Raw genomic sequence first — 17,650 nt, 5'->3', positions numbered from 1 at the left:
TAGGTAAATACAACCTCAGATGAACAACAACACATGACATATTACACCATGTCATCATCAGCAATGATCTTAGAGAAGCAATTGTGGCTGCCCATCAATCTGGGAAGGGTTAGAAGGCCATTTCCAAACAATTTAAAGTCCATCATCCTACAGTAAAGAAGATTATTCGCAAGTGGAAAACATTCAAGACAGTTGCCAATCTTCCCAGGAGTGGACATCCCAGCAAATTCACCCCAAGGTCAGACAGTGCAATGCTCAGAGAAATTGCAAAAAATTCAAGAGTTACATCTCAGACTCTACAGGCCTCAGTTAGTATGTTAAATGTTAAAGTTCATGACAGTACAATTAGAAAAAGACTGAACAAGTATGGTTTGTTTGGAAGGGTTGCCAGGAGAAAGCCTCTTCTCTCTAAAAAGAACATGGCAGCATGGCTTAGGTTTGCAAAATTACATCTGAACAAATCACATGACTTCTGGACCACTGTCCTTTGGAAAGATGAGACCAAAGTGGAGATGATTGGCCATCATGCACAGCGCCACGTTTGGCAAAAACCAAACACAGCATATCAACACAAACATCTCATACCAACCGTCAAGCACGGTGGTGGAGGGGTGAGGATTTGGGCTTGTTTTGCAGCCACAGGACCTGGGCACCTTGCAGTCATTGAGTTGACCATGAACTCCTCTGTATACCAAAGTATTCTAGAGTCAAAAGTGAGGTCATCTGTCTGACAGCTAAAGCTTGACCTACAATGGGTCAGGCAACAGGACAATGATCCCAAGCACACCAGCAAATCTACAACAGAATGGCTGAAAAAGAAAAGAATCAAGGTGTTGCAATGGCCCAGTCAAAGTCCAGACCTCAACCCGACTGAAATGCTGTGGCGGGACCTCAATACAGCTGTGCATAAACAAATGCCCGCAAACCTCAATGAACTGAAGCAATGTTGTAAAGAAGAGTGGGCCAAAATTCCTCCACAACAATGTGAGAGACTGATAAAGTCATACAGAAAATGATTACTTCAAGTTTTTGCTGCTAAAGGTGGTTCTACAAGCTATTGAATCATAAGGTGTACTTAGTTTTTCACACATGGCTTCTCCGTTTTGGCTTTCTTTTTGTAAAAGAAATGATGACAGAAAATGTCATGTGTTGTTGTTCATCTGAGGTTGTACTTACCAACTTTTGAGAACTGTTAAGGACCAGATGATTTTTATTATGTCCTGATACTTAAAACCATAGAACTCAAAGAGGGTGTACTTTCTTTTTCACATGACTGTACATATATATATACTGTATGCATGTATGTATGCAGGGAGAATCAATAACCTCAGATATGCAGACGATACCACCCTAATGGCAGAAAGTGAAGAAGAACTAAAGAGCCTCTTGATGAGGGTGAAAGAGGAGAGTGCGAAAGCTGGCTTGAAACTCAACATTAAAAAAACTAAGATCATGGCATCTGGACCCATCAATTCCTGGCAAATAGAAGGGGTAGAAATGGAAGCAGTAACAGACTTCATTTATTTGGGCTCCAAGATCACCGCAGACGGAGATTGCAGCCATGAAATTAAAAGACGCTTGCTCCTTGGGAGGAAAGCTATGGCAAACCTAGATAGCATATTAAAAAGCAGAGACGTCACCTTGCCGACAAAGATCCGCATAGTCAAAGCTATGGTTTTTCCAGTAGTAATGTATGGCTGTGAGAGCTGGACCATAAAGAAGGCTGAGCACCGAAGAATTGATACCTTTGAACTGTGGTGCTGGAGAAGACTCTTAAGAGTCCCCTGGACTGCTAGGAGGTCAAACCAGTCAATCTTAAAGGAAATCAACCCTGATTGCTCATTGGAAGGATTGATAATTAAGCTCAAGCTCAGATACTTTGGTCACCTAATGCAAAGAGAGGACTCTTTGGAAAAGACCCTGATGCTGGGAAAGATTGAAGGCAAAAGGAGAAGAGGACGGCAGAGGATGAGATGGTTAGATAGCATCACTGAAGCAATGAGCATGAAACTGAGCAAACTCAGGGAGGCAGTGAAGGACAGGAAGGTCTGGTGCAATATGGTTCATGGGGTCACGAAGAGTCAGAGACGACTTAACGACTGAACAACAACAAAATGTATGTATGTATATGGGGGATGCGGTGGCGCAGCGGCTTAATGACGCTGAAAGTTGCCAGCCAGAAATGGTCGACACTTCAGCGGTTCGAGCCCACCTCTGCGCAGCAGAGTGAGCTCCTGCCTCCTCCCCAGCTCCTGCCAACCCAGCAGCTCAAAAACTTACGTGAGTAGAGAAATGGGTACTCTCACCCTGGTGGGAGGAAAAATGCTGGCGGTGCTTGCATGGGAGACGGGGAGCAGTTGCCAGTAATGCGGAAGCTGCGCATGCCCGAAAAAGGTGCGAAGCAACGGAAACCCCACCTCCTGCGCTCGCCAGCTGGGCTCTGCTCTAGGAAGGAGGCACTGGCAAACCACTTCCGAAACACCTTGCTTTGAAAACTGCAGGGACTCGTCCAGGCAGTCACCGCAGAATCGGTAACGATTGAGTGTGGATTAAAAAAAAATGTATGTACACACACACACACACACACACACACACATTAAATGCAAAGTTGCAGAAATTCAGTTTCTGCAGAGTGGGTTAACATTACTGCATCAGGGCTGCACAGTTTGTGGCTCTAAGTCCAAATAGGCTATTCCAGAAGCTTTGGTTCCCCCAGAGCCCCTGAACGTATTGACCAATTACACATTTTAACACTGGAAAATCAACTCAGCCAAAATTACAAAGCTCCAGGAATTCCTCAGTGGTCTTACTGACTGTATTTTTTCTAGAAGATTGAAAAAGAGCCAAGGAGTCTGACTTTCCTAGATCTTATCCTATTAACAGGAAAAGCCAGTTGAAAAAGTCAAAACTATGGGAATTTTAAGAGCAGAACTGTGCAAGCCATGGTATTCCCTGTGACACTTTTACGGAAGTGAAAGTTGGGCTTTAAAGAAGTAGGATAGGAAGAGTATTGATGCCTTTAAACTTTGGTGTTGAAAAGACTCCTGAGAAGACCATGGACAGCTAAGAAAACAAACTGATGTTGTTTTCAAACAAATCAACCCAGAGTTTCATTGTTTGTTTGTTTCAGTTTGTTTGTTTCATCAAACAAATCAACCCAGAGTTCTCACTTGAGGCAACAAATGACCAGGCTCAAGTTATCTCACTTCAGATACATTATGTGAAGTCCCAGCTCTCTGGAGAAGGCTCTAATGCTGGGAAAGGTGGAAGGAAAGAGGAGAGGATGACAAGCAGCATGGTCATGGACTTAGATGGACTTAGTTTCAGTGGTGATGAGCGCATCCTTGGGAGTCCTGAAAGAACTGGTTAGGGATAGATCTATGTGGTTGCTAGGAGTCAAAAATGACATGATGGCGCACAATCAATCAATCAATCAATCAAATGGGAATCTTGGGAGCAAATGACTATGTTATCTTGGTGTTCAAGATACTACAGAAAGAGAAATTGGATGTTAGGTTTCAGGACAGCCAATTTCAGCATGTGCTAGGTAAGGTCCTATGGGCAGAAATTCTGAAAGGTAGCATAGGAGGGTTAAGAACTGCTGAAAATATTAGAAGTAAATTCTAGTATTCCATTCCAGTGAGAAAAAATGAGAAGGCAAGGCAAGAGGAAACTATTGTGAATGCATAGGGAGATTTTGACTGAGCTAAAAGTTAAAGGAATTTGTATAGGAAATGAAAGATAGGTGATATCACGAATGAGACAAACCAACAAGTAGTTAATATTAATGTTAAATAAAAGGGGCAAGAGTGTTGAGCTCTGTGGCATGCCACAAAGGAGGTCTTTAGGGCTCAACCTAACCTTTAGAAAGAAGAACAACTACCGTAAAACAATGCCTTCCCTATCCTGGAAGACGATCCAGAAGAATATGGATCACCTTATCAAAGACAACTGAGAGATCATACAGGACCAGGAAGGTTGCACTTTCCCTATCCTGGTCCTGCCACAGGTCATTCACAAGAGTGATGAGTGTGGATTTAATTCCATACCTGGGCCTGAGCCTAGACTGAGAATGGACCAGATAATCTGTTTTCTCTGGGACCCTCTGCTGCTGCAGGCCCATCACCTTCTCAATGACTTTTCCTAAAAAAGGAAGGTTGGAAACCAACTGATAGTTATCTAAAATTGCCAGGTTGAGCAACAGCTTCTCCTGGATGCACCACGACCTCATTCAAGGCAGGCAATACCACCCCCTCACTCAAGGATGCATTTGTCATTGCTCTGACTCAGCCTTGTGTTATTTCTCTGGAGACATTCATGAACCAGGAAGGGCAGGATTCCAGGGTGCAGGTGGTGGAACTGAGGTCTTGGAGAATCCTGTCCACTTTCTCAGGACCAGCAGGCTTCAGCTCATCCTTCATACTGTTGCCAAATGAAGACTCTGTCACCTCTGCTGGTTCTGTCCAACTAGAGTCCAATAGATATCAAATATTAAGCAGGAGTCTTCTCCACTTACTCTAGAATCAGGATAAATGCAGTCTTAAGCGTGTCTAAAGAGAAATCTTATTCCCAGGCCAGCGGATATATATTATTACAGTAAGTAATAAATATTGGTGGTAATCAAACCAATTTAGGGCTCCTTAAAGCTCAGGTTTAATATAGTTTCCTCTCATACACTGATTTAGGACCAAGATTTTACTGAGGCATGTTATTATTATTATTTTTTTAAAAAAATCAGACCAGTGAACAAAGCAAATCCTTCAAGAAAGTGGGAGAACTGGAGTATTTATATACTGAAGACATGAAACTGAGAAGCATTTAACCCACGGCCTGCTCTCAAGCCTGTTGGCACTAGCAGGAACATTCCCACTGACTTTGGGAGCTTCGGTTAAAGCCAAGGAAAAATTTCAAGATAAACATCAGAAAGCAAACACATACGTGCAGACACACATTTAAGCAGGTACCATTCAAATGAAAACAGTTTATATAACCTTCAGGCTGTTCCAAATTGATATTTGCATAGCAAGTGGTGAAAATAGTTAACATTTTACCACACCAACCCCAAATTATCCCTTGCAAACTATTTATTTGTATGACAAAAAAAAAGAAAGAAACTAAATCTCTTTAAAAAGCATTTAAACTTTGGGGTATAGAAGTCACTAAAAAACATTCCTAATTATGGAAATAAATTCTGTCCTTAGTAACATAAAAGCAAAGAATCCTATTTTGGGTTGATGAGATGAACTGGTGCCAGGATAGACAGAGTAAATAGATAGCAGACTATCTACTGCATCTATCTATCTATCTATCTATCTATCTATCTATCTATCTATCTATCTATCTATCTATCTATCTACCTACCTACCTACCTACCTACCTACCCACCCACCCACCTACCTACCCCCCCTTCTAACTGTAGTTTTCATGTGAATATATTTGTATTAATTTAGCAAGTATTTTTAACAACTCATGATAATTAGCTTTATGGCTTAATACATGCCAAGACAGGGCTTCCTTCCCCTTTCTGTCTATCAGTATTCTAAATGCGGTGGTAACAAATACAAAATTATTTCCGCACAACTTTTTTTTTGGGGGGGCAGGTAGCTAGGATTTTCCAGCTGTGTCCTTACTGGGAATGGAAATCGTAGAGTTAATTGCATGCAAGGAAGCTCTTTTTTGCATTTGTATAATTTAAGACAAGGCAACCTGGTACCCTCCAGATATTCTGGACCAACTTCCATCAGGCCCAGTCAGCATGGGTCAATGCCAACAGATTGGGGGAGCTGTAATTCAAAATGTCTGCAAGGCACCAGGTTGCCTAGCCCTAAATATATTTGATTTATTGCAACCCACAATCATAACACTATTAAAAATATACCCACTTTTTGCTCACTATTTAAAGTTTAGTTTTCTTTAGATGAGAGAGCACTAGGGATTTGTGGTGGCTAGTAATATTTATTTCATTTACAGCTATATAAACTAAGCACATTGGAAGTGAACAGGCACCGCCCCGGCAAGCAGCAGAACTGACAGCCCTGCCTATAATTCATAATATATTTAGGAATGGCCAGATGGTCCTCTGCTCAGCCTCCAAATCTCCTAGGATTTTATAAAGATAAAAAATATTGCCTGGTTTTGTGGATAGCCAATGGGTATCCAGGTAATCATTCAGTGGGGCTGAACCAAGTCCAGTGCTTGGGAAATAATATCTCTGTGGTTAGAAATGGCCAGGAGATCATATTCAGAACAGAGATGAAGTCTATAGCATTGTAAAGTATGGGGAGCAACCTTGACTCAGATGTCACCCTTTTAGTCAGACTTGGGAGGTAGAGAAAAGAACTGGACAGATTATAGTCAGGACGGTATTCTGCAGTTCTTCCCCCCTACAGTGACTGTACAGAACTTAATTATTTTTATAGATTTGCATTTTCTGGGAGCCCAAGGTGGCTTACATATGGGTCTTCTCCCACAAACAGTCCTGTGAGGTAGATTCTGCTGAGAAAAAGGGATAAGTTCAACATCATCATGTGAGCATCATGGTTGAATAGGAACTTAAAACGTTCAACTTGATAATCCCGCAAAGACAAGCACACTTCATCTGGAAATAAATCTCACTGACCTCAGTAGAATGTATTGCAAATGATATGCACTGAATATCTTAAACTGTAATTTTTCAAGTGGGAATTCTGCCCTGGAGACTTACGTTGCCTATAGTTTCTTTTCTCTGCAGAAGATGTAAATCTGTCCAAATGGGTGGGAAAGGATTGAAAGGAACAACGTAAAGAGATCTAGTGTTATCTTTGGAACAGTAAATATGGCAGAAATGTTATTTGTATCACATTTGAGTGATGGCAGCTTGTGCTCTGTTTTAAGTGCAAATGGGTTACTGGAGATTTAGATGAACTTCCTGCGAAGTGTTTGAAAATTTTTGACAGGCACTCCATTTACCATCTGGTAGAACTTTGATGAGCCAACAAAGAGATGTCAGAGCAAGGCAGATGCTGTAACTCAGTGATCAAGTTCTGTGATCCAATAAGGTAAGTGTTTTTCAGCTTTTTTTGCTACAGTGATGAACCTTGTTCTTGAAAAAGCCAGTAAATTAGAAGAAATAAAGAGAGGGGTGTAATAATTAATGAATCCTTAACAAACAAACAAAAAATCAGATAGATCCAGTAGCAACCATATTCTTGAATCTGATTGTTTCCAGCTGATGCCATTTCAATCTTCCAGAAATTTAAAATTATATCTTATTGTTAATAATTAATTCAATTGATCAGTGTAATTGGTCCATTGTCTCTATGCGGATAGAGTTTCTTTTACTCTCATCTCCTGACCTGCATCTCCCAACATGCCTCCCACCCAATTCCCAGCAGATTTGAAGAAGTCATACAAGGACTGGGGAGGAAGGAGAATTCCATCCATAAACAATGATCTATTTTACTGATGAAAGGAAATTGAAAATAACTCATACTTTGTACCTCTATTTTATTTTAAATAAAGTACTCTAAACATGTAGTTTGCAGCAAGTTTTGGAAAAAAAACAACGCTTAACTGTTAACACGATTATTTTACAAAGGATTTTACTGAGGCTCCTTTTCCTGATGGGATCTTACACCGAAAGCTGTGACCGTCCTAGCCAGATCAGGACCACTGGCAAGTACAAATTCTCTCCATTGCCCAGTTCCAAGCAAATTCCAGCACCGACATTGAATCTTAACTTTATTAATGATTTATATCTATTTTATAGGGAACCTATAGATCACGTCCCAATACCTTTTCATATTCTTAAGCTGGGAGGACCTGTAGACTTAGCACAATGCTTCTTTCATGCTTTCCAACTTCAAGAGCTCTAGAAAGGTCAAAACTTTTAGATTTCACTATCTGTCAAGAATGATAGGAAAGCTTATGTTTTTTTTTTTTTAATGCAACACAAGTAAAAGTAATAAATGGTTAAACTCTAAAAATGTAATGAAATCATAAACTCTGATTTGACATATTTGCAGTGCAATTCATATACACACTGACTAGAATAAATCCCTTCAGTTTAGGAACTTTCCTCCCAAGTAAGCGGATAGACAGTAATAAGCTAGAAAGACCACTAGTCAGTGAAGACTAGCTCTGTCAATGGTTTATGGGCGTTATCATTTACTTGAAGCCTATGATCTCAGTAGGTGGCCACACCTGTTCTCAGTGACCTTTTCTGGACTTGGAAGCTAAGCAGAGTTGGGCCTGTTTAATCGTTGGATGGGAGATCTCCAGAGAATATCAGGATTCTAGATCAGATTAGGAAGTCAAGAAACATCCCAAATGAAGGCAGTGGTGAAGTACTTCAACACTGCTGCCAAGAAAACCCTATGGATATATCCCTGCTGTCCTGGTTGAGCTTGACTTGATAGAAACCTGGCTATTATATGATTTTTATGCACATTATCAGTCAATTACATATGGTGTCATATTCAGTGACTCGCTGAATTCTAAATAAAGGGGATGTTTATTTTAAGTGTAGGATAATTTGTAACTTAATAAGCAAAACCTTTGCCAATCATTGTTCTGTGACAGGCTTTGTTTCACATTTTGTTCTCTTAGATGAGAATATGCAGAAGAAATGAGTTACTAGTATTGTTATTGTTGTTGTTATTACTACTATTGGTAACTATTATCATTCTCAAAGTTTATCATGCTTCCAATGTAATTTGAGTCTCTGGGGTTCTTTATCAGGGGAGGAGGGTTTGGGAGGTTCTTGATGATTTCAAATGGAATATGCAGTTAATGAGCTGAATGGGTTCTAAGTGTCATTGTTCACAGGCCATTTAAATACGCTTGCTAAAGAAGTGCAGCCAGATTGATTCACGTGGTATCTGTCATATGCATTAACTAGAGAGACTCTGCAGAAACTTGGTTCTCAGGAGCTCTTTGCTATTTTGTTGTTTTAATTGGGATGCATCGCCTGTGGTCTTTTTTTTTTTTTTTGCTTTGAAGCACATGAAATCTTACAGCAGTTCTCCAGCATTAAAGGAATGTGATCTCCAAAACCACAACTTCAAAGCCATCAGTGCTATTATAATAAAACTTTTCATGTTTCTTTCTTTCAGCTGACCACTATCCAGTGCACTTGCCTGGAGTTCTTGCTATAATGGGTTCATCCCGAAAAGGAAATGATGTGCTTGATCTGGATACACACTGGCAGGAGAGTAGGGTGTTCTTAATCCAGCTTTTGGGCCTCACAGTAGTCCTGGTTCACTACACTGAGCTTTTGCTTGCTAATGTACGTCAGCATCAAGCAGCATATGCTGCAATCCTGTGACATGCAACTCTTGGGCTGAAAATCCATTTCTGTATCCTTTTATCTGGAAGTAAATTAGCTCCAAGCCATGCTGAAGTCCTGTCCTGTCCTGTCCTATCAAGTCTAGAATACCTGAGATGCTGCCTTCTTACATACAGAACTGTCTGATAAATGTGATGGTCCATGGAAAACGTCCTTATTGTGCCACTTCTAGGGAAGAAGTCCTCTGCTGTTCTGCCACTCGTTCTGAAGAACACCTTCCCCTTAGAAATAAAGCTTGTACCAATTTTATTTTTATTTAGGCACATACGCAAAACATTTTTGCTCATCCTAACTTGTTTTGTCTCATTTTGCTTTGCTTTATTTTCTCAGCCAGATGTATGTGCCACTAAAATATTTTGGTTCATTCTGGCCTTACATGCTGCTCCAATCAAGAGACTCTGAGCAGCTTGCTATCTGATTACAGTAATATTAAAAACCATACCAATAACAAAGAATGAGCAAACACCCAAGATGAACTCTTCCAACCAGAATAAAAAGTATCCACAATTTGGGGACAGTTCAATATTCCATCTATTTATCCAATTCTTCCTGTTTCTGCAACTTTTCTCTCTCTTCCCAATCAACTCCTTTGGTCTTATCAGGCTTCCTGTTGCTCTCTAGCTTCTGCTTACAGCTTTACGGTGGCTTGCTTGCAGGCTGCTACTGTAATGGTGGCTCCCCTTTTGCTTTCAGAACTCACCCTGCTGAAAACACCTGGCCATTGCAGCCACAACTGTTGGAACACCTGAGGCGTCTTCCTGTCAGTGTAGCATCTTTCTAAATGATGTTCCGCCACCACTATCAACTTGCTGCCCCTCACTACCTCCAGGGTTTGTCTTTACATGGCTTTCCACTGCCTCAGTTCCTCTCTGCCAACCATCTCTCAGTGAGGTCTGCAGCCAAGCTCTGTCTTCTTCAGGTCTTCAGCCAATACTGCAATTCCTGGCTCTCTCAACGTCTCTCTGTGTTCTCATGTTGTTTGTCTTCTGTCCACCCAATATTCCATCTCTCTCCTCACATTCCTAACTATTCAACTCCAATAAGAATGGCTCAATAGGGGAACACCCCCCCCCCCGCTCTATTGCTTTCTCCCTAACCACTTTCATTTCAGTCTACCACCCAGGTAAAAGAGTCCCTTCACTCAGTGCCATGTCAAAAAGAGAGAGAGAGAGAGAGAGAGAGAGAGAGAGAGAGAGAGAGAGAGAGAGAGAGAGAGAGAGAGAGAGACTCTTCCACCATTCATGGCCACTAGGTTGTATATTTACATTTTAATGTAAAATATTTGATAGACTTTCTTTTAATTTGGATAAAATATATATTTACTATTTAATATTGTACGTGCTCTGGGGATGGAAAACATGGCAGGCAGTATTCATATCCAATACATGAAAGTACCTCCTACTCAGTGTCATAGGACTAAACAAACATGTAAAGGACTGTTTGATTATTTGGCACTTCAATCTTTACGTTGTAATCCTATACATGTCTACTGAGATATAAGTCCTACTAATAAATGATGAATTGCTCTAACTAACTGCTTATATAGCACTTTATATCATATTAATACATACATACATACATTCATATCAGATGAAATTTCATTATAGCCTTTCAAAAGTCAAAAAGAGACTGCAAAGCTGCCAAATTTGAGAAATGCAGTGCTGATAGAAAAAATGCACTTGGTTTTGATACCTGGCTTTAAGTAAAATGATTTTAAGAATCCTGCTGGATCTTTGATTCAGTCAGGTGTTCTTTTTGGACTTTACTAACATAACAACACAAGCAAAACATGCAAAATGCACACATATGAATGAAAAGCATTACATAGGACTCAGGACTGTTGTTTTGTATTTTTAAATATCTACTTACACAAAGTTTAAATGTCCTTTTTCACTTGATAAAGTCTGAGTTATTTTTGCAGGAAGCACAATTTGAAGATCTCTAATTATCCTCTTTTTCTGTTTTTTAAATGGCAGCAACAAACACTAGAAATAGCTGCTGCCTAGTATTTCTTCTCTGAAAGGGGGTTGGAAAATAGCAACAAAGTACAACCGCCCAACAATCAAAGATTAAAACGCAGGTGATTGGTGGAAAGACATTTGGACAAGTGGGGAGAACCAATCAAGCATAGCGAACCCCGAATGGCTTCCTTGAAATCCAGATCAGAGCTGGGGGTCCTGATGTCCTCCAGACAGAAAGGAAATCCTGCTGTGCTGAGCTAGCTTTTGCAACCTAGTGTTTGCTATAATGAGGTGCTGAGTAATTCTGGAACTTTTCCTGATGACTACTTCTTCCTAGTGATGAACAGGCCTACTTGGTGCAACTCTGATTTGTCTAAGTGACTAAAGCACAACCAGATGGCTTCACCCAACACACTAAACCATAATGTGATGTGTCAACCTGTAACAGGCAGACACAACCTGGCTATGGTATGACAAGGAGGAAATGAAAAATGTTCCTCATGCAAGACGTTCATCAAGAAGTATTAGGAATTTAAATATATTATGGGAGTATGCAATATGGTGTCCTTCAGCTGTTTTAGAATACAGCTCATGCAAGTGATTTGCCCTTGCCTTCTTCCTAGGGCTGACAGGGAGGGACTGGCCCAAGGTCACCCAGCTGGCTTCATGCCTAAGATGGAACTAGAACTCCCAGTCTCCCAGTTTCAAGTCAGGTACCTTAACCACTACACCACACTGGCTCTCAGTTTGTATTTATCTACAAAGGGATAAATTTAGTCCCGGGGGTTGCATATGTCAAGCACACTGGTTCAGTGCCCCTAACTCTTTCAAAGTCTTCTTCTGGAAGAACCTAAGTAATTCATGCCTCCTTGCTTTGGAGAGGACTAGATAAATTTCTTTGTGAAGTGGACTGAAGACAATGATGGTGATGATCACAATACTAGTGTGGGGGGGCGGTGAGGAGGGAGGGACAGATGATGATTATAATGATGATAGAAGAAGAAAAGCATGCGCTGAATGGAGAGCAATCAAAAAACTATCTTCCTGTACATCTGGTGAGAATATTCCTCAGCATTTTCCAGTGACCCTGGAAAGATGCCCATTTACAAATTAAAGACAGAAATTAAAGTTCTGGAGGCTTAACTGATCTAATATGATTGCCTGTTCTATATATCTGGTTTGCTGCAGAGATTGAATTGATTATCCATCTGCTAGATACATATCCTCTCATCCTAAGTTTACCTAAATGCAAAACATTTCAGACATGAAGAAAATCATTGACTATTTTTGTTAGTCTGTATTAACTATGTATTTTATTTATTTATTTATTTATTTATATATTTATTTATTTGATTTATATGCCCCCCCCCCCGGTAAGACACGACTGTGGACAGCCTACAAGAATAATAAAACCAAAAATAAGAAAAGCCAACAAAACCAAGTGTCTGACCCACCATCTCCCATCCATCAATCCATACAATCCTTGGGTTCCAAACTTAGCCTATCCCTGCATCTGGGGAAAAACCAGCCCTTTATGGTTTTCTGGAAGGGTAAAAGGGTGGGGGCTTGCTGGACCCCAAGGGGAAGGGTTTTCCATAGGGCAGGGGTTGCTACAGAAAAGGCATGCTGCCTAGGTCCTACTAGATGGCAACACTTAAGGGCAACACTTAAGGGATGGGACCTGATATAAAGGGAGTAGGAATAACCTTGAGGAACAGGAGGATGAGCTGCAACCAAGACAATGTTCAGATAAAAGCAATCTGAGTCCAAGGCAGAACTGTAATTTGAGAAAGCATCTCAGACATGACCCTCCCTAGTTCTCACAAAGACAAAGGGAGGGAGGGGGGAAGTGTATTCAGACTAGCAAATAGCAAGTTCTGTTGCAGGTAGTCATCATTTAGTGACCAAACTGAGACCAGCAATTTGGCCATTAAGCGAAGCGGTCGCTAAGTGAAACTGTGACTGTGCTTGTGATCTTACTTCAGCTTTCCTTTGCTTTACAGACCTGCAAAGGTCGTAAATGCAAGGATTGGTCATAAAGTTACTTTTTCATCACTGCTGTAACTGTGAATGGTTGCTGTCCGAGGCATTGCTAAATGTGGACTCCCTGTACTGTAACCTTATAATAAAAGTAGTATTAGCACTGATAATGTTGATTTCCTAGTCTGGTCTTGAAGTGCTGATACCTGGAGAGCACCTACCCTATCTAGCCTAGTGGAGCAGGCGATCCCACAGATAACCTGGCCTAATGCCATGTGGGGCTTTAAAGGTAATAACAGCATCTTGAATTGCACCCAGAAAGAAACTAGGAGCCAGTGCAGCTTGCACAGCAGCAGTGTAACTAGTATACTAGATTAACTATCTTTGGGTAAAATTTGTATCTTTTAAACTAAGCTACCTCGCAGGGCTGTTAAAAGTCAGGAGGAGTCTGGTAGCAGCTTTTTCTTCTAGCAAATTTTATTAAAAGGCATAAACTTTAATCAGATGCATAAGAGTTGCTAGACTGATATAGGATTTAAAGTTGAGTGAGGTGGGGGGGGGGAAGGGAGGGGAAGACAGCTTGGTTATGCAGATACAAATTACACGTGAGACAGATTACAACTACCTTACCTGTTAACAATGAAAGTGTATTAAAGACCTATTGTGTTTGTTGAGACTTTTAGAGATAAACTGAAATATTTTGTGTATGTAACTTCATCAATTTTTCACTCAAGTCACTCAATCGTGCTGTTACTGTCTTGCTTTTTCAAAAGGGCCACTTTGAGACCTGCTACGGAATGTCATGGAGGTTGAAATGCTCTGATATTAGTCTTTATTTTAAGTCCTGAGGGCAAATTTTTTTACCTTCAATCAGTGCAAGTAGATGTGCATAGGATCAGATTGTGGAAGGTCTTGCTTAACAACCTGTTCCTGTGCACATCTATTTGCACTGAGTTCTGTAGATCTGCAGGTAAACCTCAGGGCTTGTAATCTGAACTCAGTTTATCTGGTTCTAGCTGCTGATGTCCATGAATTATATTGGACCTTCATTTAATTCTTGAAAGGGCTGAGCTGAGATGATGCAGCACTTATTGGGGAAAGTTGCACAAAATCCTATAAAATAAGGCTCCTCTTTTCTGCTCTGCATCCTGTTTCCTGGACTTCTAGGTTAGCACCAACCAGAGACATTCTCATATAGCAGTTTCCCCAAACTGCTGCCCTCCAGATATGGACTTAATTCCCTTAACTCCTCAATCAGTATGGATATGACAGGAATTGCAGTCCAACACATCCATAATCTGGTCTCTGGAAGGCTGATTAGTGGAAATAAGAAAAGAAACGCTTCTATCTCCAAGGCTACTTCTAGCTTTCATCTCTAGCATATTAAAAGATGTGTGCCTATGTATCTGTGTGGAGAAGGATGAAGAAGAGAAATATCATTGTAAAAATGGTTGATCTATTCAGGCAACAGTCATAGCTTAGTTGCATGCAGGAAGTTCCTTCTCTGCTTTTCTCAAATTAAAAATATCTCAGATGGTGCTTCTTCTGGAGGCCTTCAAGAGCTACTGCAAGTTGTAATGAGTACTACTGGACCAGGTGGATTAGACCCATATGGACAGCTTTGTATAGATTCCTATGTATAGCAGTTCATCACCAATCTGATCATCCAGTTCAGCAATAAAGAAGAAATATGAGAAACGGTGCCACAAAAAGTGGGAACTGGGGTTTTAGTCTGGGAAGATTCTTGCTAGAGGTTGTAGCTAATGAACATAGCTGGACTGAATTGGCATTGTCTCTTGGAGTTCCTTGGGCTAGGCCTGACATCATGTGAATTCCTCAGGGAGGTGCCAGTCTCATCCTCTTGTTCCTCCCATGCGGTTCTGGCGAGCTAAGAAAATGTTTATCTCCCTGAGCTTGGCTTTCATAATTCCATTCCATCACAGTGACATACCATATCCTACATACATCTGAGAAGTCTGTATACTTATTTTGATTTGCACATGGCATCTCTGGGTGATTGCCTGCATGTTATAAACCAAGGATGTAGCCTTTGTAGTATCATGGGACATATTTTCAAACTCTGGCATGAGAATTGTAACAGACCATTATAGAAATATAAACAGTACATGTGCAACAAGGAATTATTTGCTTATGTGCTGGCTGAGCTGGGCTGCAAAGTAGTAACACGCTATTGCCCAAGTGCGCCTTTCCCTTCTTAGTTGTGTTAATTCACTCAAGTTTAATTAGTTCTCTGCCTAAATCTGTGCATGTGCATGTGAAAGAGAGGGTGATGAAGAGTGCTGCTGCAACTATCTCAGCATTCAAATATGCTGAGCTCGCACCATTCAACCAATCATCTCAGCTGGATTCAATCTGGTTAAATATATCAACAATTCTGAACTGCAGTTTCTGAAACATTCCCGTGCATAACACTGATACTGACCCAAACTTGGCTATGGCAATGACTGTTTTACCTTCAAGAACCAGAACAACTCAAGCGAATAACCAACCCTTTGCTGAAAAGGAGCACAGATTGGGTTTTCAAGGCAGTGTTATTCTAAAGCCTCCAACATCTCTGCCCTCTCCTTCAGCTAATCACCAGCAGAGGAGAACGGAGCTAAGCGAGGGAAGATAAACAGTGAAAGCCCGTCCTTTACTTACGGAGCTGCAGCAGCAGCAGCAGCAGCAGCAGCAGCAGCGGATGGCTCCTCCAGTAACCCATTTTCTGGATCTTGCCAGCAACCAAATCCCAGCTTCGCAGTGCTGTTCGGTTCATCCTCCGCCAGCCTGTCCAGGGCTTGTGGGGCTCCTTTCTAAAAGTGAAGGGGAGGCAGATCCAGCTGTTTCAAATCCAGCTGTGTGAGTGTGTGGGGTCCGCCCAGGAACTGAAGTTTCTGAGCCGACGAATGCTGGCTCTTTCTGAATGCACACAAATATAGGAGGAGGAGGAGGAGGAAGGGGGAAGGAAAAGTTGGCACCAAGAGCAAAGCTTGATATAAGGATGACGATGCCGAGCAGCTTCAGGAACAGGAAAGAAAAGAAAAAGCTGGCCATCCAAAACGGTGCACAGAGCACCTCGTGTCTGCCCCTAATTTTAACTGGCCTGTGAGATTAAATGTACAAATCCTTTTCTTGGAAGAAAAAGAATGAAATAATAAATCAAGGCATATGATGGCAGCTCTTTTCCCATCAGACCTCTTTCCATTAGAAAGTAATGTGGAACAGATATAGAAATTAGGAAAACATCTATGCATTTATTGCTGTTGTGTGCTTTGTAGCCTTCATTCTGCTTCAGTCTGTTCCTCTTCGCAGTCACTGACCAACGCACCTTTTGCTTAGAACAGTGTTGTCCAAACTTGGCCACTTTACGTTGAGTGGACTTCAACTCCCAGAATGGCTGGCTGGGGAATTCTGGGAGTTGAAGTCCACTCATCTTAAAGTGGCCAAGTTCGGACAACACTGGCTTAGAACAAAAGAAAAGCAGCAGCAAAACTGTCAACAAGAAAAAATACACCCCCCCCAACTGATGAACATTTGTGTAACATTATAAAATTGCACGACTGCAATGATGCTACGCAGGACAATGATGCTGGAGGGGCTGAGCAGTCCAACAAACAGGCAGTTTAATTCTGGAGGGAAGGACTCTGTAGGGTTAGAGCCACTATCTCCCAGCCCCAACTTTCTACCTTCAAAATAAGTATGAGCATGACTACTTTTTCCTTCTGTTCCAAGCAAGTGCGAGGGGTCACCTGGTTTACCCCCTTCCTCCATGGGCTGTACTGCCGGCTTGCTTGTATTTAGTGGCTGAAGGAAAGGTGCATATCTGGCACAGAACGTAGGATACAGGACAAAACAGTGTGCCCCTATTTGATGGGCTTTCCACATGAGATATTGTGTGGGTGAATCCTCTATAGTAGTTAGGAGTGTCTCCCAAGACTCATTCAGCCCAAGGGACTTTCCAATCTAGCCTAGAAGCCCTATCCACTTTCCAGCAGTCTTGCTCCTTTCCTCAGAGCCCTCTTTCTAGTCCTTTTCTTAGGCCCCTACTCCATCTTCATGGCCTCCAGAGAAAAGAGAAATAAAGCTGGTGGAAAAGGACTTTTTCGGACTTTCAGAGGATTGAAAAGAGTTCTTGTTGGTGTCAGTGGAGGCCTCATTGGTGTGTTTGTTGGGAGCAGATAAAAATGCATGCCTAGGGTACAGCAACATTGCTGAAGCAAAGTGGATCTGGGTTAGGTCAATGCTTCGATGAGAGGCCTCTTCATCCATGGAACTCCACCACAAAATAAAGGATAGATGCATATGTCATAAACAAATACAATAAAGCTTCACAGTTCTTTGCAATTTAAAAGAAAAGAATTATTTGACATATTTATAAGGAACT

The 17,650-nt window shown here is 41.2% G+C and overlaps 1 protein-coding gene across 1 annotated transcript in view; it reads right to left on the bottom strand.

The window, feature by feature from the left end:
* The window catches only part of LOC103063579 (TGF-beta receptor type-2-like), a 51,463-nt gene extending 35,400 nt beyond the window's left edge, over positions 1-16,063 (bottom strand). Inside the window, exon 1 of the mRNA XM_007427964.3 lies at positions 15,928-16,063. Within this exon, the coding sequence (XP_007428026.2) occupies positions 15,928-16,042 (115 nt within the window). The 5' untranslated portion in view covers positions 16,043-16,063. The remainder of the gene's footprint in view (positions 1-15,927) is intronic.
* Between the last annotated feature and the right edge of the window lie 1,587 nt (positions 16,064-17,650).

The sequence above is a fragment of the Python bivittatus genome, unplaced genomic scaffold (genome assembly GCF_059951505.1).
Source record: "Python bivittatus isolate LINGU-HERP-01145 unplaced genomic scaffold, Pbiv_v1 ctg000480_np1212, whole genome shotgun sequence".
NCBI lineage: Eukaryota > Metazoa > Chordata > Lepidosauria > Squamata > Pythonidae > Python > Python bivittatus.
This window is presented reverse-complemented; position numbering and strand designations above follow the sequence as displayed.